At 43.1% G+C, this 24,138-nt stretch overlaps 2 protein-coding genes across 5 annotated transcripts in view; both read right to left on the bottom strand.

Moving 5' to 3' along the window:
• HEATR5A (HEAT repeat containing 5A) overlaps window positions 1–11,606 on the bottom strand; it is a 62,612-nt gene extending 51,006 nt beyond the window's left edge. For 2 of the 3 annotated variants that reach the window (XM_079954255.1, XM_079954256.1), the window contains exons 1-5: window positions 11,484–11,606; window positions 4,280–4,506; window positions 3,635–3,846; window positions 1,764–1,872; window positions 971–1,120 (exon numbers count right to left, since the gene is read on the bottom strand). In XM_079954255.1, the coding sequence (XP_079810381.1) occupies window positions 971–1,120; window positions 1,764–1,872; window positions 3,635–3,846; window positions 4,280–4,405 (597 nt within the window). In that variant the 5' untranslated portion in view covers window positions 4,406–4,506; window positions 11,484–11,606. Of the gene's footprint in view, window positions 1–970; window positions 1,121–1,763; window positions 1,873–3,221; window positions 3,560–3,634; window positions 3,847–4,279; window positions 4,507–11,483 lie in introns of those variants that run through there. The other variant, XM_079954257.1, reaches the window with a different exon arrangement.
• A 4,384-nt stretch (window positions 11,607–15,990) lies between these two features.
• Window positions 15,991–20,982, bottom strand: DTD2 (D-aminoacyl-tRNA deacylase 2). 2 transcript variants are annotated; one of them, XM_079955458.1, is made up of 3 exons: window positions 20,424–20,982; window positions 18,360–18,429; window positions 15,991–16,479 (listed from the first exon to the last, which is right to left on the bottom strand). In XM_079955458.1, exons 1-3 carry the CDS (start codon window positions 20,718–20,720, stop codon window positions 16,154–16,156), a joined length of 693 nt encoding a protein of 230 aa, XP_079811584.1. In that variant the 5' UTR covers window positions 20,721–20,982; the 3' UTR covers window positions 15,991–16,153. The 2 variants fall into 2 exon arrangements, with proteins under 2 accessions (XP_079811584.1, XP_079811585.1); XM_079955459.1 differs by having other exon boundaries at window positions 20,466–20,953.
• Window positions 20,983–24,138: the final 3,156 nt, after the last annotated feature.

Here is a 24,138-nt window from a genome sequence, read left to right as displayed (position 1 = left end):
TATTCAACACCTTCTGGGCCAGAGTGCTAATACAAGTTTGTAATATATAGGAATTAATAGTAACTTCAAATCACACAAATTCAAACTGTTTTTTTTAAAAAAATCTGTTCATGTGAATTTATACTTTGCTTATAAATTGACTGTAGACTGAACACAGGAAGAGAACTTAAGCTCCTTGAGGAAAAGGTGAGATATAAATGTAAAAGAAAAAAGGAATAAAATAATAAAACTTGACCCGATTACTAAAACATGTGCTTTTTACTCTAATCTGTGGGGCTTTATTTATACAATGGCAGTCAAGACTGCAAAATCCTATGCCCTTTAAAAAAAAGGGGGCTATTTTGTTTTTATTTTGATTACTGTATTGTTCGCTCTATAAGATGCACCAGACCATAAGACGCACCTAGTTTTTGGAGGAGGAAAACAAGAAAAAAAAATATTCTGAATCCCAGAAGCTAGAACAGCAAAGCAGTGATCCCTCTTGCTGTTCTGGCTTCTGGGATAGCTGCGCAGCCTGCATTCTCTCCATAAGACGCACACACATTTCCCCTTACTTTTTAGGAGGGAAAAAGTGAGTCTTATAGAGCAAAAAATACAGTATATATTTCGTGGTTTTATATTTTGTTTTTGTTCTATGAACCACCCTAAGACCTCCGGGTATAGGGTGGTATATAAATTTAATCATAATCATGATAAAAAGTACAGCTGGATAAGATGTACAAATTCTACAATACAGGTTGCACAGAAAACTGACCAAAAATACAGCCATTTATGTTCATGGTGGAAAAAGCTTCCTAGCAAAAATATTACATGGATGTATTTTTTACCAACTGAATTGCAAAATGTAAGAAAAATCTTTTCTGTGCCGTGAGAGAGAGGGAGACAATTGATTTTCTTTTATCCTCCATTTAACATATGCAACTGTATACAGGAAGATTAATTACTAAAAACAATTAATAGGGCACTTTACCTTTGCAGCAGCACAGCGAACTGCCATTGATCTATCAGTTAAGCATGAACGGGCAGCTTTGTAAATATCTCTGTGACATGGAATAGCAGCAACTCCCAGACCTTTCAATATATTTTGCAAACTTAGCATGATCTCATACCGCCCTTGAGACTAACAAGACAAGAGAAAAAGGTCATGTGGTTTTCAACTAAAGGACATTATTTTATCTACTCATTAGTTACATTTTCATCCCATTCTTCCTTGAGCAAGTTTAGAGTAATGTTTTTAGCATTACTGAAATCATGTGAGGTAAGCTAGATTGAGAGATCTTGCCCAAGCCCAAGGCCCCTTAGTGAACTTCATGGCAGGAGTGGAAACTGGAAGATTAATTATCTCACACAAACCGCAGCATTCTAGTCTCTGCACTATTCGAGATCTCAAATTCTATAGGAGGAATACTCTTCTAAAGCAAAACAGATTTATTTATGAAGTTTGATTCAAGATTAAAGTAGCTTTGCAAGTATGTTAATGAATTAATAATATTATTTCATCTTATACAATAATTTATGCTTATTTAAAATTCATTCATCCATTCAATTTATATTCTTCTCTTCCTCCCAAAGGAGCCCTGGGCAGCAATAGAAAGATGACTCTAAAAATATGCACCCAAAAGTAATTGTCAAGCCTCATAATCAAACAGCACTCTCCTATTGGGAAACATTTCCTCCTAATAAATATAATGTTCTAGAAATAAGTCTTCTTTGGGCATTTTTTCCAACTGTCAACCCACCCAACTTGTTTCATGCTTCCTTACCTCTGCATTCTTCATTGCTTTAAGGATATTCCCGACAGTATCCACAAAGCTGTTGCCCAAAATTCTTCCCAGTTTTTTGTACAAATAGCCCAAACAAACCACTGCAGCACTTTTAAAAAAACAGAGAATAGGAAAGGGGGGGAAATGGCAGTCAATCAACATATGTTTAACAAAATGTTCTTAGTAAGTTATACGATGCCAGCATTTTATCATGCACAACTGAAGCTTACAATTACAAAAAGCAATTTAGTATTAAATTACTTAGGAAGTAAACTACTGTATTGCTAAATTGCATGATCAACACTTTTTTTAAAAAAAGCTAAACTGATTTCACAATCATACAGAAAAAGGAAAAAATTGGATGATCCTCTTTCAAGGCAGTTTACAACTTAATGGATCTATCTGAATATAGAAATAAGCCAGATCACCAGGGCAGCTATGTTCATCTGCTCTGTCACAAAACAACAGGAGGTCTGTGATGCAAGAAGGACACTGACAAACTGGAACGTGTCCAGAGGAGGGCAACCAAAATGGTCAAAGGCCTGGAAACGATGCCTTATGAGGAACGGCTAAGGGAGCTGGGCATGTTTAGCCTGGAGAAGAGGAGGTTAAGGGGTGATATGATAGCCATGTTCAAATATATAAAAGGATGTCACATAGAGGAGGGAGAAAGGTTGTTTTCTGCTGCTCCAGAGAAGCGGACACGGAGCAATGGTTCCAAACTACAAGAAAGAAGATTCCACCTAAACATTAGGAAGAACTTCCTGACAGTAAGAGCTGTTCCACAGTGGAATTTGCTGCCAAGGAGTGTGGTGGAGTCTCCTTCTTTGGAGGTCTTTAAGCAGAGGCTTGACAACCATATGTCAGGAGTGCTCTGATGGTGTTTCCTGTTTGGCAGGGGGTTGGACTCGATGGCCCTTGTGGTCTCTTCCAACTCTATGATTCTATGATTCTATGATTCTATGCATAACCCACCCCCGCAAAACCAGCGACATTGTGGCATTGGCATAAACTTTAATATCAGGCATGTCTGAAAAAGTAGGCTCTTGTCCATCCCTGTCACCATCAGTTAGCACAGCTGGGTATCTGTCAGGGCACATAGCTGAAGCCCAGCTGTAGTGAGGGGGAGCAACAGCCACTGTTGCTTACTGTTCTCCCCTCCTGATTTGCCTTGCCACCCATTAGAGTGTGTCCAGCAAATGCAAGCAATGGTGATGGCCATAACAAGCAACAAGCCAACATAAATGGGTGTGATGGACTAGCCCATGTGGACCTACCAATGAGCAAAGCTACGAGGCCAGAAGGATCCCAGCATGCCTTTCCTATCTCATTGGGATTGAGCTTTCTGGTCCTCCTCTTGAGCTTGAAGGGATTTTTCTCAGCAGGACTTCCTCCTGCTCTCTCGTGATTCCAAGACCATGTATGCCTTCTACTCCCCCTTCCAAAGCCTTCTGGAACATTCATATATTGTGAATTCATCTCCATACACCTAGCAATGATAACATTTTTCATGGCAGTCTCTGCTACCATATCGGCTCAAACTCTCTAGCTGCACCAATGAATATGGGATCTGTTTGGACCATTCTACTCCATCACCCCATTTTAGTCTCGTTCCTGCAAAGGGATGTAATGAGAAAAAAGGACAGGAGGAAAGGGGAGGAAAGGCCTGTGCGTAGTACGGTATAGCAAGTGGAGCCCACTATGACTCTCTTGCCTGGGTCGACAGAAACCGGAAGTCACTCCTGCTATCAATTACAGAGCTCCTCACAATCAATTTGTTAGTTTTTATTTAATGCGCCACAGACACTTTGCTGTTTTAAAATGAAGGAGGAATATTCTAATATGACTTCACAGGACCTTTCCAGACTTACAGTTTTGTAGGCAGATAGCTTGGTGAATCATCTTTACTACGAATAAGTTCATTGCATTTATCAATTGTTTGGTGCACAGAAAACGTGTCCCCAGTGCTATATATTATAGCAAGATTCTTGGCAATAAGCTGTCTGGCAGGAGGTCCTGGGGAACTGGTTAATAAAGATATCAGCTGTTCAACAAGTTTGCTCTGTTTTTCCTTTATATCAGCCTGAAAACATAAAAAGAATAAGTAGTTCATTTATTTATTTAAATTCATATACTGCCCTTCATCACTAGATCTCAGGGCAGTTCACAGTATAAAATATAAGATAAAATACACAAGTTTGGTTTTACAGTTAGAGACAAGGCTAAGTTCAAATTGTGGTTGGGTCTGAATGTGAACATCCTCTGCTTGAAAAGCCTCACCCCTTTCTGAACTAGGCTCAGACCCATTCAAGTCTAAGTCAGTCTCAAAATCGGATGCACACACACCACACTGCTTCTGCCATCTAGCCAACCCTTACCAGTCCCCTATCTTTGGCTAAACAACGACTTCTCCCCAGCACACACTGGTTAGGATTGTGGTCCACTTAGGAGATGAAAGTATTTTAAAAAGACAATTTTCTCAAAATGTTATTTCATTCCAGTTGTACAATACTCACCCGGCTGGTTGCTGGCAAAAGTTTTTCCAAAAACCTCAGCCACTCGAAAACAAACTCTGCTTTCTGAAATTCGCCCAGTTGGTTATAGGCCTCTTTATTAAGCAAAAAGCTGTGAGCCAACTCCATGCCTTAAAGCGTTTCTTTCTCACTATGTGAAAGCCACTCATGAAGACACAAGACTGTAGCTAAGGGATATTAGTATTCACAGGATGAACGAAATGGAATACCTGCACAAACACAAATATATTAAATCACAGAATGTTTGAATTTTAATGCTCAATCTTAAGAGCTTCTCCTCCAGCAAAAAAAAAAAAAAAGTCAGAATGAGGTACAGTGATCACTTTGCTAGAACATTTGTAACATATTGCTGTTATTTATTCAATTTCCACCCCATCCTTTCTCCCAAAGGAGCCCAGGGTGACACATTTCAACTGAAACAGAACCTGTGGAACAGTCACCAGCATCATAGGTACAATTTTATAGCTGCCAAACATCTAGAAAGGATGTGCAAGGTATTTTGCTTCTTCTCAATAATGCTCATTTAGAAGACCAGGGTGCCATAAATTAATTTTCAGCACTGTTATCATCATATGCATCAGAAGAAGTGTTGGATCAGGCCAATAGCCCATCTAGTTCAGCATCCTTTTCTCACAGTAGCCAATCAAAAATGCCTATAGGAAGAAATACTGTCACAATACACCTTACTACTTTATGAGAAGAAATAATTATTTGGGAGTTTCAAGAAAAACAGATAAGCAGTGGTATCACAACTCACAGAGATTTCAAGCAGCAAGTTGCATTTGCTAATAGGCCCTCACCCACACTATTGAGTAAGCACACAATTAGCAATATTACAAAATTACATGGAAAAGGTAGCCAGGAAGGAGCAGTTAGACAGACCAGATCATGTGCTCATATTTACTGTAACATTTGCTGCACACATCAAAATGGAATAGCTACATGTAACAATAAACACCAATTCTACATGAACAAAATGTAGATCAATATACACCAACATCCTACTGCTATAAATTAAGTTTGCACCCTATTTTTAACTGCAGAATTACTCATGTCAACAACACCAGAACCATCCAGGTTAAAGAAGGTAGATCACATCTTTTAACACACATCCCCTTGATCTCCAAGGACCGTGAAAAACACACACACACACACACACACACACACACATGAACTAAAGAAAGAGCTATTCTTGAAAAATATATTCACCCAGGTTCAAATTACACCCAGAGCTAGTACTTGAGCTAGGAATACAATAGTACTGTAAATGACTCTACCTTCTGAGCATGATTCAGTTATATGTCGAACCACAATTTATTTCTGCTTTCAGTTTTAATTGGAATTTATAAAGGAGGATACAAAACGCAAAATCTGGTAAGTCCCCCCCCCCCCTTATCAAGATACAGAGGTTGATTTATTTCCTTCTGGAAGTAGATTTCCTCAGGAATACTGGTTATGGGGTACAAATATATGTATCTTGGATGGGGCAGAGGGAACAGAAAAAATAAAAGAGGATTCTCCATAGGGCACAAGGATATCTTCTTTATTTTCTAACAGAATGAATTAGTGGAGGAAGGGAGGAATTTCTACAGCTCAGATGAGAGCTAACATGAATGCAACTGGGCAGTCCAGTGAGATCTGATTATCTGATGTAATTCAAGAGAAAGGTCCTATTTATTATTTATACTGTTATGCTAGATGCTTTCTAAACATAGAAATAAACTCCTCTAGTGTACAATTTAAGTTATCTATAATTTACACTTAGGTTGTGATCTTTCTAAGCTCACTTAGGAAGTATTATTGAAATCCATAAGCTTAATTCCAGGTAAACACACAAGATAAGACATTTCTCATGGAATTTTGCAAATTGATCTACATAAAAATGATGCTTATATTTCTGAAGTTATATTTCAGGGGTAGCATGGCAAAGCAAACGGATTTGTGAGCTGCGTGATTCCTGTTACATTATTAGGGGCTATTCCCCAATGCTATATAGCTACTAGGTCCAAACTGGCACAAGCCTTTCAAAGATACGATGAGACATTTAATGCTATCCAACGCCTTAGGAATTACAGTGGCATCTGATCCAAAATCTCCTAGCAATGTGTGTAGGCATAGCTATCTTTTTACCAGGTGCAAATGTGATTCTGCAGACATACCAAGGATTTGTTTCCACGATAGCCTGATGTACATGCCCAGTTTGCCACCTATACAATCAATTTGTCCTGCACGTATTGAAACAAAGTGTTTATATAATTCAAACCTGAGGAGTCAATCCTATACACTTACGTAGGAGTAAGCCCTAGTGAACAAAACAGGGTATACTTCTGAACAGACATGAATTTGATTGTGTTTGATTCTAGCAAACACATGAAGATAGTAAGGAGTTTAAGTGTTGTGTGTTTGGGCTTTAACTTAAAATCTATAAATTATCTTTGATGGCTTTCCATATTACTGTCTGGATAATTTATTCATGATTGTTTGAGTTTTCTCTTTTTTCCTGTGCATTCACAAGTACCACCAAGACTAAGTTCATCGTAAAGGTATGTCTTATGTGTCTTGTTTGTTATTAGTAATTTTTGTTTATTTGAGAAATCTCAATAAAGTTTTCTGGACAGGACTGAAAAAAGGCATAGGGAAAATATCCCTGCATCATAATGTATGTATGTAAGTATGTATATTATTTATTTAAACCAAGAAACCTTTTTACTGCCAAAATCTGTAACTTGGGGGGAGGGGAAGTGTTGTGTGTATGTGCTGCAATTTCCATGCTTGCTCATATAAAGGAAACACCCTTTTTCTGACTAAGGCTGCAATCCTAACTCTATTATCTGGTAGTAAGCCTAACTGAATTCCACAGAACTTATTGTGAATAGACATGGTTAGTATTTCACTGTAAGAATAATTGCATACATATATAAATGACGGTGCAACTGCAACAAGGAAATAAGATTGTTTATACAAGGTAATATTTTTTATTAGCGGGTGGCAGGGTATTAAAACTTCTTTCTACTGAAGCACATATACATTCATGAGTGGCATAACCTAGATAAACTCAACCTAAAGTTTCCCGCTTTCTCTGTTTCATTTTAATGCATTCAGACTCTACATTTCTGAGATTATATCTTCCAAATTGACAAACCTAACTTGAAGTTATGATTGCCTTTGCTCTTGCATAGCATAGTTCATCTTTACTTCTCAGGACAAGACAATGTCCAGTTCTCCATTTCCAAACTTCAGGCTTAATTGATGCTGCTTATGTTGCCAAAACTGCACTGTCCACAAGAATGGAACCCTGAGGTTTGTGGAAATACCAAAAACCTTTAGGGCTGGGAAAACATAAGGAGAGGAGCACCCAAACACCCCATGAGTACGAGTAGGCTCACTGGCCACAGAATGCTGAGTGGCTGTTGAGGGTGGGAAAAGAGGGTCTCTGAGGAGGGCTTGACTGACTGGCTGAAACACACTGAACAAGAGCACTCCACCCTGCAAAAATTTGTTGCAGGTCCCCCTTCTACTGTATATTCCTATTCCCATTTTGTCAGATGAAACAACATGTCAGTTCTGTTATTTGTAACTATGATAAAATAGCACTGGTAAATGTGATTGTAAAGAAATGGAATACATTTAAGGAACAGCTCCTCCTGATCTAAATGCCAAGTGCTATGTATTTTGCCTTCCTTTCACCACCTATCCCAGGGTGGACTTCAGATTGAAGCCCACAGTACAATAAAAATATTAAATAAAACCTTTAGGTTCCTAGTCCAGCCATCCATTTTTCTTAACATGCTTTCCAGATACAGAGGTCATAAGATTTTATTTTCAACAGCAAAGCTGTGCCTTTTTTACTTCATGTAGCAACTTTCAAACCCTCATTTGACACAGCCACATCAGCAAGTAGAAATTGCTTCTGCAGCTTGGTAGATTGTTTTTGCAAAGTTGTGCTTTGCTCTGCCACCTTGTTCCTCAAAGAAAGGCTGCAATATTGCACATGTCACCATTCAAACATCACAAACAGCAGGAGCATCATTTTCTTGCTGGTATAAAAGAAAGGAGGATGTAGCATTTGACTTATTAGGCGTCAACTCCTAATAAGTATCCCTCCCACCAGGCCAGCAAGTCAGTAACTGGTTACCAGGCTGTCTCATACAAGTCAAGAGTCAGGCAATAATACATATAAAATGCAGGCCACTCTGAGAAATATATTGATACTGAGCCATAGCTCCTCAAGACGTTTCACTGACTCTTTACTTGGAAAATTTCTGTGTGTGAGTGTTAGCACCTGCTCTCTTTCATGAGAAACTTATGGTAAAATGAAAAATGAATCCCACCTTTCCTTCAGAGTAAACTTTCCCAAACTGGCACCCTCCAGATGTTTTGGACTACAGGGATGATGGGAGCTGTAGTCCAAAACATCTGGCAGGCACCAGGTTGGGCAAGGCTGCTCTAGAGAATTCATGATGGCAAAACTGGGTCTCCCATTCCAACGCTGGCTAGACTCAAGCAGCGATAACTTTAACAACGTTGTTGCCGCATGTGCCTTCAGACTATACTGTTGGTCTAAATGGATACAACACACACAGAAATATATCCACTAGGCTGCATATCACAATATATACCAGCAGAATTAATACTTAGCCGCTCTCATTTTGTCTTAGACTTTACGTAACTTTGTGTTCAATACTCCCCAGTAAACCACTGAACTGTGCTGATTCTGAACATGAGGCTGACTTCAGAAGCAGCTGCTAACTGGGAATGGGTGCTGGAACTATGTCTTCTTGGTGTTGAATCAGCTTCACTGACTCCTGACCCATTTCTGAGCTTAATTCAAAGTGGGGGCACTCACTTTAAAAGTTTAAATACAAAGTACTTGTTGGATCGTATTTTCCTATACCAGTCTGACCAATATCACCCTAAGAACTTTCCTGAGTATGCCTCCATCTTCTAAGGTACGGAGGGTGGCAACTGGGGAGACAACCATTTCAGTTCATTGGGAAATTCTTCCCAGAGAAGAGTTCTCTGGAGAGCCAATGTGGTGTAGTGGTTAAGAGTGGTAGTCTCGTAATCTGGGGAACCGGGTTCGCGTCTCCGCTCCTCCCCATGCAGCTGCTGGGTGACCTTGGGCCAGTCACACTTCTTTGAAGTCTCTCAGCCCCACTCACCTCACAGAGTGTTTGTTGTGGGGCAGGAAGGGAAAGGAGAATGTTAGCCGCTTTGAGACTCCTGAAGGGGAGTGAAAGGCGGGATATCAAATCCAAACTCTTCTTCTTCTTCTACATTGATGTCAACTTGGCACCAGGTATTTTTATTCACCCAAGCTTAGGCATTGTTTAAGTGTTATCCACGGTGTCTTAATTATGCTGAATGTTCTTTACTCTGCAGTTTTGCTGATTTTGTGCAGTTCGTGTATTGTTTCTATTTTGCTAGGGTGAACCCCTCCTTCCAAGGATGTCCATGTGATGAAGGTGTAGCTAATTAATCACATGAATAAAAGCAACAGGGCATTTCCTAACGTGCATGCTCAAGATCTCTGTGTTGCTCCTTAACACACTATGCAGCTTGTAAGCCTCAGTGAGTTCAACTGGAAGGAAGATTGCAAGCTTTAAGCTTTTCCACCAACCAAGTGGTTAAAGGGTGGGTTTTTCCAACACCTTTAATCTAGGCAGTATGTACAATCTTCTCAGGAAGAAGTAGTGATTGCCACCGACTTGGACAGCTTTTAAAAAGGATTAGAGACGAATTTATGGAAAATAAAGCTACCAATGGCTCCTAGCCACAGTGACATACTGACTCCACTGTCAGAGGCAGCATGCCACTGAATCCGAGTTGCTAGGAATCAAAGAGTGTACAGGTGGGGGGCCTGCTGTTGTGCTCCGGTCCTCCTTGCAGGCTTCCCATAGGTATCTGGTTGGATGCTATTGAGAAAAGGATGCCAGACCATTGCCCTAACCCTTTAGGGTTCTTGTTATGTTATGATGAACTCCAGATTGACTGATCCAAAGTAAAACAAAACAAAAATAAAGTGTCCTCCTCTTTGTCCTCCTAGAGGCCTGACAGAACACGTTTTGTACAAAGCAACATGATACGGGGCAGCCAGAATATCTTGCCCATTAGGAGCCTGTATTTATTTATTCATTCCACAAGCCGCAAAATTACACCCTTACAACTTGCATTTAGTAAGTCTAGAATAGCCACCCCCCCATCCTGCTCCATGGGACGCAGTTGGCGCTGTGGGTTAAAGCCTCAACGCCTAGGGCTTGCCGATCGAAAGGTCGGCGGTTCGAATCCCTGCGGCGGGGTGCGCTCCCGCTGCTCGGTCCCAGCGCCTGCCAACCTAGCAGTTCGAAAGCACCTCCGGGTGCAAGTAGATAAATAGGGACCGCTTACCAGCGGGAAGGTAAACGGCGTTTCCGTGTGTGGCTCTGGCTCGCCAGAGCAGCGATGTCACGCTGGCCACGTGACCCGGAAGTGTCTCCGGACAGTGCTGGCCCCTGGCCTCTTAAGTGAGATGGGCGCACAACCCCAGAGTCTGTCAAGACTGGCCCGTATGGGCAGGGGTACCTTTACCTTTACCTTATCCTGCTCCATACTCAGAATCAACAGAGGCATACAAAAATTATTACTTTACATATAAAAATAAACATTCAAGGCTACCAGCCACCCCAATAAGAAGAATTCGGCAGCAAGTAACTCGTCCTCAGCCTTAAGGGACCTCGAGTCTGTGCTTAGCTCTGCAGGCAGAAACTGGTGCTTATTCCACATATCCTGAAGGCTGACCCCACGAGGACTTCCACTAGCAGCTTTCCTGGGGGAGATAAGCGCCCTTCCCGTGGCTTCCGGGGCTTGGGAATATCTCTTTTTCGACCCAAGCAACCCCAGCCCTTTATAAGAGGCTGACACTTTCCTTCCAACCCGGCTACACTTTCCTTCCTTGTCCGGAGGCTTGGCAAGGACACCTGAAAACTTTGAGGGGACGGGTGTCCTGCCTTTGGCTAGAAACCAGTTCCAAGGGGGGACTGGTCGCCGTGGTCCCCTCTCTCTACACCAGTTCTTTATTGAACCTAAAGTCTACCCCCCAACCCGCCTCACCCTCCACCAGTGGGGAACAGACGCGTGTCGTCCCCCCCCCCCAAGCAGCTGAATCCCCTCAGCCCGCCCCAGAAAGCTCCCCAGCGGAGCAGCTTACCTCCGACCAGCGCCCCGACGGGACTCCCAGCCGGCCAGGGTCGGCTCCTGCGCCCCGAGAAAGAAAGAAAAGGAGGAGCTGCCTCCGCTCGCCGGCCTGCAGGCAGCTTCCGCGGGGGGAGCCGGGCTGCGTGGCTGGCTCCGCAGGGTGGGGTCCCAGGCAAGCCGAGCGCTCCCTCCGCTGCCGCTTCTCACCGCGAAGCAGGGAAGCCCCGCGCCTCCCCGCGGATCAGCAGCAGGAGGACGACGACGAGGAGGAGCCGCCTCTCGGGGCGCCCTCCCTCTTTCCCGCGGGAGGGAGCAGCCGCTCAGGGCCGTGCAATCGGGCCCCGAGCCATCGAACGCCGGCGGCGGCCAAGCGCAGGCCTCGCGCCCCGAGAGAGGCTCCCGCCAGGAAGGTGGCGCGGCGGGCCGAAGCTCCCTTCCCGGATGGCGGGGCTGCTTCAGTTCGCAGCAGGCGCCCCCTCCTCCTCCTCCTCCTCCGCACTGCCTGCTCCCCCCTTTCCACTTTCTCTCTCTCTCTCTCTTCTGACAACGCTATGCTGGTCTGTAATCAATAGGCGTGCAGATATGTTTTATTTATTTATTTTAACTCGCCTGAAAGGGGTGAAACCGTTGTCATTTGTTTTCGCAGGAATTATTGACGAAGTCGGGTCCTCCTCCCCGCCGCACCATGTTGTCTTCTGTATTCTCACACCTACTGCGCTCCCTTTGCCAAGGCTGAAAAGTCTCGGCCTCCCCAAGGATGGATTGGTTTGGAGCCGGCCCCAGGCAACCACAGACAAATAACTCCGCTAGTTCCGCTCTGGAGTCAAACTTTTCTTTCATTCAAGGCCAGGGCCATTCCTTTCCTTAAAAGAGAGACTGAGACTGAGAGAGTTGGGCTTCACTTAGCAACCAAAAGATGACGACAGGGCAAAGAGTCTTTTAGTTTTTTCAGCCTGCATTATTTTTTTATTTTGAGAAAACATTTTCTTGTGGCACTGCCGTCTTTTAAAACATCCACATTCCCTCTTGCGCTGCCACAACTGCCCCCTTTGAAATACATTTGATCTGCTGCATTTGATCTAACTGCAACCACACACACAATTCTGTTCACAACCCGTGTGCGTGGCAGCCCACAAAATGTTTGCTTCTTTGGACTTGGGTGTTCCAATGAACTCAGCAGGACACTGCCTGGTCATCGGGTTTCGTGCCTCCATCCCCAATCCTGCACTTAAGGCTATTCAATACATTTCCAAGATACTTTGAAAAACATGTATGTGAATGCTCTTAAGAGTGATAATTGGTTCTGGTCGTTGACAGAAACCCAACAACCCAAACAGTAGCAAAACTGATTGTGATAGAAAGTCACTTGGGCTACCTGGAAGCAATAAAAGCATTGAATTGAAACTTAAGTGGCTGAGGCTTGTTTTCCATGCAGGCACAGGTCAAAGTGCTGGTGCTTATCTTCAAAGCACTCTACAGCTTGGGATCCAGGTTCCAGAAGGAGTCCCTTAAAGACTGTCTTTATGTTACAGTGGTGCAGCAATAAAACTGCTAACACATTTGCAAAGTTAAGCAGGGTCCTGTATGGTTTCAAACTGGATGGGGAACATGCATAAAGATTCCTGCTTTGCAGGGGCTTGGACAGGGTGATCCTCAGGATCCTTTCCAACTCTATCATTCTATGATTCCATGTTGCCCCGGCTAAGCTAAAGTAGGTGGCAGTTGGGGAGATGTCATTCTTGATTGTAATGATCTGCCTCTGGAATGCTTTCCTCAGAGATGTTGCCTGTTACTTATAAATCCAGGGACGCGGGTGGCGCTGTAGGTAAAACCTCAGTGCCTAGGACTTGCCGATCGTATGATCGGCGGTTCGAATCACCGCGGTGGGGTGAGCTCCCGTTGTTCGGTCCCAGCTCCTGCCCACCTAGCAGTTCGAAAGCACTCTTAAGTGCAAGTAGATAAATAGGTACCACTTAATAGCGGGAAGGTAAACAGCGTTTCCGTGTGCTGCGCTGGTGCTGGCTCGCCAGAGCAGCTTCGTCACACTGGCCACGTGACCCGGAAATGTCTTCGGACGGCGCCGGCTCACGGCCTCTAGAGCGAGATGAGCATGCAACCCTAGAGTCGGACACGACTGGCCCGTACGGGCAGGGGTACCTTTACCTTTACTTATAAATCCACAAAAAAGGGAATTGAGGTATTTTTGGTGTCAGGCACCATATTATTTATTTTAATTGTATACTATTCACAACTGTGTGGTCACACTTTAACCCACAACATGAGTAAAATACCAGAGATTCCTCAAATAGGCAGAATGCAACTGTGAGGGTCTCTAGCAGGCCAACCAAATCCCCTGTAAGCCTGGGTAAACAAAAACATATTGGAGTTTCTGATGGTTTTATTCCTGAAGTGCCTTGCAAACTAGTCACATCAGACTGCAGAGACTTCAGATGTTGCAGACTGTTAGGCAGGTTTCACCATTACCTTAACCACCCAGAATAGCTCTGCTGGATAGCAACTGGAAAAGTAATTTAGATTTGTTGCCATTGGAGTCAGAAGTGCCTTCATGCTGGCCAATTTGTTTCTCCAAATTTGGTGGGCGCAGTAATGCCCACTGTTTGCTCTGGGTGTTTTTCCCAAGGCCAAAGTATCCCTACAAGCATTGTAATGATGACTGTTGACTGAACTCTATCCAAAAAAATGTGAAACAACCTGAGTCACTAACTTCATTCACTTTGTGCTTAATATTACTCATAATGACCTAAGACAGCTGACTGTAACATGAAGGAGGTTTTTACCGTTAAATGCATCAGTGGAGAATGCCTTTACTAATGCACTGAATGAGCCAATAATCTGAAGTTCAATCCAGATAAGGCACTCTTGGTGGGTGGCTCCTTAGACTGGATGGAAGGGAGGTTGCCTGCTCTTGAAGGGGTTTCACTCCTCCAAAGGAGCAGATATGTAGCTTGTATGTACTTCTAGATCCTTTGCTGTTGCTTGAGGCTCAGGTGGCCCTCAGTGGTGTGGAGTGCCTTCCATCAGCTTCAGCTGGTGGCTCAGCTGCACCTCTAGCTGGACAGGGATAGCCAAACTTCTATTGTCTATGTTCTGGTAACCTCTAGGTTGGATTGTTACAACACTCTATCTGTAGAGCTGCTTCTGAAGATGGTTTGGAAGCTTCAACAGGTGCAGAATTTGGTGACTAGGTTGCTCAACGGTGCAAGATAGTTTGAGCGTATTACACCAATCCTAACCTAACTGCACTGGCTGCCAATTAGTTTTCCAGGCCCAATTCAAAGTGCTGGTTTGGACCTATATAGCCTTAAACAGCTCAGGACCGTAATGCCTCAAGGACCAGCTCTCCCCATATGAATCAACCTGGACCCTGGGCTCATCACCTGAGGCTCTTCTTTGTGTGCCTCTTCCACACGAGTTCCAGAGGGCGGCAACACGAGAAGAGGCCTTTTCTCAGTTGGTTAGAGCAAGGCGCTGACAATGCCAGATCGTGAAGCTGAGGCTCCAATACTTTGGCCACCTCATGAGAAGAGAAGACTCCCTGGAAAAGACCCTGATGTTGAGAAAGATGGAGGGCACTAGGAGAAGGGGACGAGAGAGGACGAGATGGTTGTATAGTGTTCTCGAAGCTACCAGCATGACTTTGACCAAACTGTGGGAGGCAGTGAAAGACAGAAGTGCCTGGTGTGCTCTGGTCCATGGGGTCACGAAGAGTCGGACACGACTAAACGACTAAACAACAACAAAATTGCCTCAGCCACCATTTCTCACCGCAGTGCCAATCTATTCAGCCTGACTCATGCATGGAAGGCTAAAGATCCAAAACAGACCCGCTGTTCACCCTGTCATCACCTGCTGCATCTTTCCTCAAAATCTGTAATGCTCTGCTGCTGACAGAAAAGTTACAGAGCTATAGTTTGGTTCAAGGATGACCTAATCATTGGCATAGGCTGAAAGCAAGTAGAGGCCATGAATATGTCTCTTCATCCTTCACCCTTGTTATGGTGGACATCTTGTTTCTTTGTCATGTTAGAGTGCAACAAAAATAGAATCCTGGGAACTGGCTATTACTATACATATTGATTTATTTATTTGTACTTATAGCCCACCCTTCACTGCCTCAGGGCAGGTTACAAAAAAGAAACAATAAAAGAAAAGGTATGAACTCAGTCTACCTTGGCCTAGCAAAGCAGCACTGCAGAATAGCAGTATGTAGGAGAAGGGCAGACGTTTGCTCAGCCAAAGGCCTGGATAATGAAGTTTGTCTTGACTCAGTGTCAAAAAGCACATGGTGGTGGTGCAAAATGGACCCGATGCCACAACCTGGGAGTCTCCAAAGTGAAGGCCATCTCCTGTTTCATCACTCCTCAACCCACAGAGAGTGGTGGCATTACCAACATAATAGATTCAAAGACAGTTCTGCAGCTGGGCCTCTTTTTGTCAAAAAATGAGAACCTCTGATTGGTTAGGTCCCATACACGAAGGAGGAAGACATTTTGAGGCACTTTAACTCAAAAGAATTAAATATATTTATTAGCTGGGTTTACTGAAATCTTTTCCTCTCTCTCAAATGCTTAGAATCAATTGAACTATATTCCTTAACACAACCGTGCTACATTCCTTAGGCAGTATGCATGTCCTTAAAAAAAAAAATCACTTTTCCCCTCCTCAGAACTCAATCATATGACTGAAAGGTCCATTTGTATCCACTTTCAACACCTGCCGGTTTCCATATGTGCCGTACTTGAGAGCAACCCCAGCCTCTGCACATTTGGTATTTGCAGTCAGTTCTCGTTCACACTGAGTCACAAACTGGGAATACAGCTCCATCCCGATTTCCTTTTCAATGTTGGAATGATACTGCATTCTTCTCCCCTTCAGTTTGCCACCCAGCGTGGCCTGGGGTATTACTAATATGCTGCCTGGCAAATCCAGAACAGAAACGTATTCGCCGCTTTCTGTTTCACTCAACTTCACATTCACGAGCGTATTGACTGCAAAGACAGAGAAGGGAAAAACAATTGCAGTTAGTAGGTTTGTGGTCATGCATTAGCAATGCAGCAAGTTAAATTCTGCCCATAAGGACAAAAGTCAAGACACAGGCATCGTGAAACAGGGATAGTACCTGAATTCCAATGTCCAGTTTCCTCTTATACAATAGTGGAGAAGAAGCACATTTACCTGTACATTAGCTCCCTCTACTGGCTACCTGGTATACATTTCTATATCAAGAAAAATGAGCAAGTAGAAAGACTTCTAACCGAATTAAGGTTAAGCCCAATTAATTTAATACTTTTTTACTGTCTCGTAATGGGCCATGAATAAATACTTCTTTTGAACCCTTATTCTGAAGCCTTAAAAGGGACAGCTATGTATTCTCACTTCATTTCACTCTCCTGGTAACCTGGTGGGTCATAGATTATGCTAAGAGATAAGTCTGTCCCTAAGCTTCATACGCAGGTGGCGCTGTGGGTTAAAGCCTCAGCGCCTAGGACTTGCCGATCGAAAGGTCGGCGGTTCGAATCCCTGCGGCGGGGTGCGCTCCCGCTGCTCGGTCCCAGCGCCTGCCAACCTAGCAGTTCGAAAGCACCTCCGGGTGCAAGTAGATAAATAGGGACCGCTTACCAGCGGGAAGGTAAACAGCGTTTCCGTGTGCGGCTCTGGCTCGCCAGAGCAGCGATGTCACGCTGGCCACGTGACCCGGAAGTGTCTCCGGACAGCGCTGGCCCCTGGCCTCTTAAGTGAGATGGGCGCACAACCCCAGAGTCTGTCAAGACTGGCCCGTACGGGCAGGGGTACCTTTACCTTTACCTTTTAAGCTTCATAACTGTGAAGGGATCTAAGTTGGGTTCGTCCTCACTCATGCTTTGCAGTACACAAGATAGTACTTTGTAATAACACAAGTTATTAACTAATTTGGAAAGACTAGTCCAAGCTCATAGGGTTGCATCCAACCAAACTGATCTGTTAGTGCCAGGACTTGTACTTGTGCAATAGAACTTCTCCTCAATCTCCCTTCCTTGGTTCATGCAACACACCACCCTAAATCTGCTCTGGAGGACTGGGGGAACCCACAGAACATACTGGGGGGCATGTGGGGGGAGCAAAGAGAGGGGAAATTCCATTGTGCAAGCAGAAGGCCTTGTGCAAACAAGACGTCTTTGGATATAACCCATGATTAAAATCCTACTTCGCCTTAAGTACAAATGCAAAAGAATTTTTAAGAATCAACCCCTTTGCTGCTCTTCATCACCCATATCATTTGCAAAAGAAGATGATCAAAAGGTAACAAGGCGCAAAGGTGTGAAGCCCTTTCTGACATGTTCACGCAGTGGGAGCTAAAGCCAGAAGTCTTTGGCCGCAAGGGAATCAGCAGTACCTGTTTCTTGGAAGAACAACACTGGCTACAAGCCTTCTGTAAGGAGAAGGCTTGATACTGAGTGTGTGCCACTTAACAATTTTTAATTTCAAAAGAAACTGCAGTATAAAAAAGAAGAAGGACAGAAAGTAACCAACATAGTTACTGATTCAGGCTATATTTCAATACTGCCTCAAGCCTTAAGCTAAATATGGCACTGTATTAATAACGCACTCTGCATCAACAAGCTTATTAAACAGCAAACCTTAATAAGAACAAGTTAATTAAAAAGCACATTGGACTTGTATGCAGAACGATTCGGAATGAAATACTTGCTTAGAACTTTCCCTGGAGAGCAGTTTTTAATGATTCAAAGCTTTTCATTACAAAAATCTCATGAAACAAGTTCTTATTACTATTTTATGATAGGTTCAATGATGCAGCTGCAGTTATTTGCATATTTTAGTGCCGTTTTAAAATGGCTGTTTTTAAATACTATTTTATCTAAACACCTACCCATTTTGGGAATAATTTCTTCACTAGCCCCTTTGAAGAAACATACATAGATTATAAGTCCTCGCTGTATCTATTCAAAATAACAAAGAAATATATTTACACATCCATAAACAATGTTTTTTACTGTAATTAAAGAGATCTATTAATATTGTGCATGAAACCACAATCCTATGCATGTCTTCTTAGACATGCATGAGACTTATTCCCCAGGAAGTATGTCTAGGATTTAAACCTTAATTGTGATAACTCATTCATTTCAGTAGATGTAAACTGAAATGTTTCTGTATGCAAAATAAAAGCAACTTATTTTCCATGTCTAGATTCTGAAGTAATAGGTAATCTAGGACTTAAAAGGTCACAAGCTAGATTTCTTTTTGTGGAAAGTTGTAGAAAGTACCATAAAGATCACACTCGAATAAAATTAAACATTTTTATATCGGGGATACATATTTCTTTGTGTCTCAGATGTCATACTTTTAAAAACAACTTCTTCCCTGATAGAGAACTGAATGTTTTATTTTCTCTGTTTCTTGAACAAACAAATACAAAGTTACATAGTTTATTTTGAGACATACACGTGTCTGATATACACTCAAAATATAGACTTAGGTTTTCCAAACTGTATTCAAATTGTTAATTCAGCCAAAAATCAGCCAAGCAGCAAGCATGTTCCATACATTGTTAGTCTCTGACTATCAGTTGAATCTCCAGTCAAAATCTTCAGAGTACAAATAAACTGATCTCAGAATAAACATGAGCTGTATTGAAACAATAATGCCTAATCTGCAGTTTAGGAAAAGATAATTAAAAACAAAATAAGCCATCAATAATATTAATGTCACTTCACAATGTCCTGTAACATCTGCGGGATTGTGTAAATATGATTTTAATAAAATAATGATAACTACCCTCATTTTTATAGTGTTGCAACCACCCTGTAAGGTAGGTCAGAGATGAATTTGAATCCAATACGTCAAATCTGAGATGTCAAATGTTCACCGCTCCAGGTGCTTTCACAATATGCATGGCCTATCGGTCAATGGCAGACTGCAAGATTCAATTCCTGGTGTCTCCAGGTCAGCCTAAGAAAGAGTCCTGCCCAAAACTCTGGAAATCAGCTGCTAGATGAACCAACACAGTGGTTGTTCCTAAACTCTGTCCCCTGCTCCCTACAACCTAAAAATTGCTGAGGAATCACTTGATTTTTCTGCCTGCTGTAGCAACTGTAAAGTACTGTGCTAGATGAATCTAATTGTATTTTTACAGACATGCTGTGGACCACCTAAGTGAAATACCATGGAGTACTAGTGGGAAAAAGTTTGGGCAGCTTCCCACGTTTCAGTAGGTAGGGGTGTTCACACATTACATTAAGCAGATGTACTTTCTGTGCACTTGTGTACACTACAGTCGAACTGCACCAACCAACCATTATGCTCTCTTCCATACTAGCACCTGAGCACGTGCAGAGACAGCTCGTACCTGAGATCAGTGTAACGTGTGAAAAAACCTGATCTCTACTCAGAATTAAGTCTCGCCGAAATGTTAAATGTCTATTTTGGTCACTAGGTAGTTCGCTCCATGACGATCGTTCCCCATGCAAAAAAAGAAAAAATGGAGGGGGGGAGAGGGGGAGACACCTTTGTAATGCTAAGCAATATGAGAAGAAACCGTGGCTTTAAACTTCACGCGTTAAAACGTCCACTATTCCGTTTCAGGATTTTGCCTGAGTTCCGGAAGCGATGGAAAGAAGCCATGGAAGCGAAGTACTTCCGGCAGTTGGGGGGGGGGGGATCCTCACGATTATTGCAATAATCCGTATTGCCATCGGGACATCTTGATTATTTTAGGAAGCAAGCAGGGTGATGTGCAAATTGAAGATCAACTCGGCGGTGGCAACATCATCATCGTCATGATTATGATTATTATTATTATTATTTTGGTGGGGGCAGGGACGAGCAGGCAGACAGGAGGAGAAAGCGATGATCTGTGCTCGCCAAGGTGGGGGGGTGCCCTATTGAAATCAAAGCGGGGCAACCCCGAGAGATCTGCCCGTGCAGACGTTACCTCCACCCACTCGGCTTCGGAGCCCGGCTCGGCAGGCTTCACCTGCAGCCTCGCGTGCAGGCACTGCTGCAAAAGGGCCCGGGCAAAAGGACCCCGGGTCGAGTCGGCCATGGTCCGCGGCGGAGGAAACCGGGGAAGGATGGCGGTCCCGCCTCCCGGCTCTCCTTCTACTCCCTGCTTGCAGTCGCTGATGGCCGAGGAAGCCGAGCGACAAGTGTCAGGAGCCTGGAGACGGGACTTCCTGGTTCCTTCTTGATTTCCCCCTTCTTCACGTAGGCGGAAGTGAAAGCTGCTCATTGAAAACAGGATTGTGTCTTGTTAGCAAAGCCTTGAAGGAACAGAAGCCAGAGATAGAAATCGGAATCGTGAAAAGTGCTCTGGAATCATTGGATGAAAGCTCCACAAATACTTGGTCAAATAGCCACCGTTTATTTGTATGCCGCCTTTTGATTTAAAATATATATGTTCAAAGCAGCTTACAATAGCAAGGAGAGGACAAATCTTGGCCGGAGGAGGCAGTTAGTGTTAGTGAGGTTGCCTTGCTGGCATGAGTCACATAGGGGAAAAAAGGTCCTGCAAGGTTGGGCCTTTACATTTATTTTAAAGCTACAGTTGATAATGAATGGAAAAATACGGCACTTGGGCCTTATAATATGCAAATAATAAAAGCACATTGGTAAGAACACACATTTATTGGTAGTGATGAAAATGCAAGATCTCATAGAATTCAGATACAAACTAGACATAAGAGGCAGAGAGCTGCTGTTAGTCCATGTCAAAGACAAACAATTTGTGCCATGAAATTAGGGTATTGGGCATGTCTCACAAGCTGCTTGCCATTGATTCCTGAGAATGGGGAGATACCTAGCACAATGGCTTCACATCACACTTTGTATCAGATGTTATAAGAAACAGTAAAGATGTATGTAGTGGTGACATCTTGTATTAACTATTATAACCCTTATTTTTTTTTACAAAAACATGTTGGAGCATTCTACCTGAATGTCAAATCTGCTAAGATTTATGAATATGCAGTGACTGGAAATAAATGGGAAAAGATGCAAGAATGTATTAATATATCAAAATAAAAATCAGATGATGTAATGCAATGGGGACAGGGAAAATTGAAAGCACTTAAATAACTATCTCCAGATGTGCTGATTCTCCCGCTTTACTGCTTTACTACCATGTGATACGCAAGAACCAAAGGTCACATTAATCACACCAAACAAACTAGTGATCATGTTACAAGAGTTCATAATGATTTTGCAGAATATCAGTTCTTTCCCCCTTTTTTGCTGGTACTTAGGGAATATTGTACTGCAGACATAAATAAGCTTTCTCTGTTGGTGTGTGTTCTTGCGCATGCAGAAAAGCAGCTTCCGTATCAACAACACATATGCAGTACTGCTGTATGATGTGCTGCAGAGAAACAGGAAAAGCGAGGTTTAAGTATTTTAAATAAACCTTTTTTAAAAAAAGAATGTGGTGGCAGGGAAGATGAAGTCAGGGAAAGGTAAAATAAGTGCAAACTGCATAAACGGCAAGACAGTATATTTGTTTGGAATCATTTTTTTTTGTCCTAAATGCACAAATTTCAGACACACCAAAAATGTAAATATAATTACATACAAGGTTAACTTCTATTGATCCATATGAAGAGGCTACCAGTCTGATTCTACATTAATATGCCAGAGTAAAATCTTTAAACTAGAGGTGGGAAACCTTTTTTCAGCCCAAGCGCTGCATTCCTTTCCAGAGAACTTTCATAGAACCACATGCCAGTGTAAATGTAAATGTAAATTTTACCTTTGTACAAGTAGGCTAGTTTTTATACACATTCCAAACCCTGTTTTGCTGTTCAGACTACAAGCATTCAAAGAGACAAACCATCCGGGGAAAAACACTCGCAGTGCAAAGCAGGAGCAGTGAGGGGTGTTTTTGGAGGACCAGACAGAGAGACCTGCTCTAGTCTAAATGGAACTTTGCATCTCAAGGGTTGAACAAACCACTCTTCATGCACTCTGACTGTGAAGACTAGATTACTATTTTAAATATTTCTATCCCATTTTCCTCCAAGCAGTTCAAGGCAGCATACATGGCTCTCCTGTTCTCATTTTATTCTCAAAACAACCCATTCAGCTAGATAAAGATTGAGAAAAAGTGATCTGCCCCAACATCATCCAGTGAGTAGAGATCTGCAGCAGCCTCATACCTAGTCAACTAATAATAGGGACATGCACCAAATACACATCCACGCATCATCACACAAAAGACAACAGCTGCCTGTCTGCAATCCATCAGCCCCAGAGGCACAGCTGGCACTGATCCTGTTACACCCAGTCTGCACACATCCCTGCAGGCAGATATTTGAGGTCACCTATGCTGCTCACACTGTTTTCGAAATTTTTGGGAGATTTTTGCCTATTAGCAGGCGCCTTCTGTGCCAACTTTTAAATCCCCGCTGAAAACTTTTCTAATCTGCTGGGCTTACACATGCAATTAAGAATGCATATTTCCACAATGGTTAATTGATGTCTGTTTTTATAGTACGGTTTAGTGTTTTATTGCTGTAAATGGCTTTGATTTTTTTATGACATATTTTTATAAACAAATAAAAGTAAATATTACGAGTGCTATTCTATTCTTTTCCATGAGAGGGAGCATGATGAAAACCCTTCAATTAAAGAAAATGTCAAAGTAGATTAAAAGCTCTGCTTCCCTGAATGCAAGGGGGAAGTGGCTGCTTCTTACACAAGTAGCTGCTTCTGCTGGCTTCCATAACTACACTCTCTCTCTGGATGCCAAGGTGGTGGATCTATTGCACCTTTGAGGGAGGGAGAGGAAGAGGAGAACGAGAAGGACTAAGCAAGCAAGTAACCAGAAGTAACCAGTTCCCTCTTTGCAGTGCTATTGGGCCCTCGGGGAATGGGTGCACATGAGAAAAGATACACAAAGCACAGCCAGTGCCTGCTGGTTCACACAAGACATTCAGAAAGAGATGGTATTAGTTAAAAGCCAGCCCACCCACCTGCTGCGTATTTGGTGGTGGTGCTAAGCCTAGTCATCAGACTGCCAGAAAAGGAAATGTGAGAGCAGGGGTTGTGTCCCATAGGGAAAAGATGGGCAAAATATTGGAAACAGTAGCAGCAGCTTTTTCAGGGCCAGCCCAAGACATTTTGTTGGCTAAGGCAAAAAATTAGTGTGGTGTAATGGTTAGAGAGGGACACAGGTGGCGCTGTGGGTTAAAGCCTCAGTGCCTAGGACTTGCCGATCGAAAGGTCGGCGGTTCGAATCCCTGCGGCGGGGTGCGCTCCCGCTGCTCGGTCCCAGCGCCTGCCAACCTAGCAGTTCGAAAGCACCTCCGGGTGCAAGTAGATAAATAGGGACCGCTTACCAGCGGGAAGGTAAACGGCGTTTCCGTGTGCGGCTCTGGCTCGCCAGAGCAGCGATGTCACGCTGGCCACGTGACCCGGAAGTGTCTCCGGACAGCGCTGGCCCCTGGCCTCTTAAGTGAGATGGGCGCACAACCCCAGAGTCTGTCAAGACTGGCCCGTACGGGCAGGGGTACCTTTACCTTTACCTTTAATGGTTAGAGAGCTGGACTATGACCAGGGTTCAAATCCTTACTCACTGGGTGACCTTATGCCGGTTACTATCTCTCAGCCTAACCTACCTCATTGGGTTGTTGTGAGGATAAAATGGTGGGGAAGAG

Source organism: Podarcis cretensis (genome assembly GCF_951804945.1).
Source record: "Podarcis cretensis genome assembly, chromosome: 1".
NCBI lineage: Eukaryota > Metazoa > Chordata > Lepidosauria > Squamata > Lacertidae > Podarcis > Podarcis cretensis.
Note: the sequence above shows the minus strand (reverse complement) of the source record. Positions and strands in the feature narration are given on the sequence as shown.

Coding starts and splice junctions, on each gene's coding strand:
- DTD2 (XM_079955458.1), bottom strand. CDS start 20,720: ATGAGCAGCTTTCACTTCCGCCTACGTGAAGAAGGGGGAAATCAAGAA. Junction 18,430..20,423: donor CCGAAGCCGAGTGGGTGGAG/GTAACGTCTGCA, acceptor TATTTTGAATAG/ATACAGCGAGGACTTATAAT. Junction 16,480..18,359: donor AGAAATTATTCCCAAAATGG/GTAGGTGTTTAG, acceptor CTGTCTTTGCAG/TCAATACGCTCGTGAATGTG.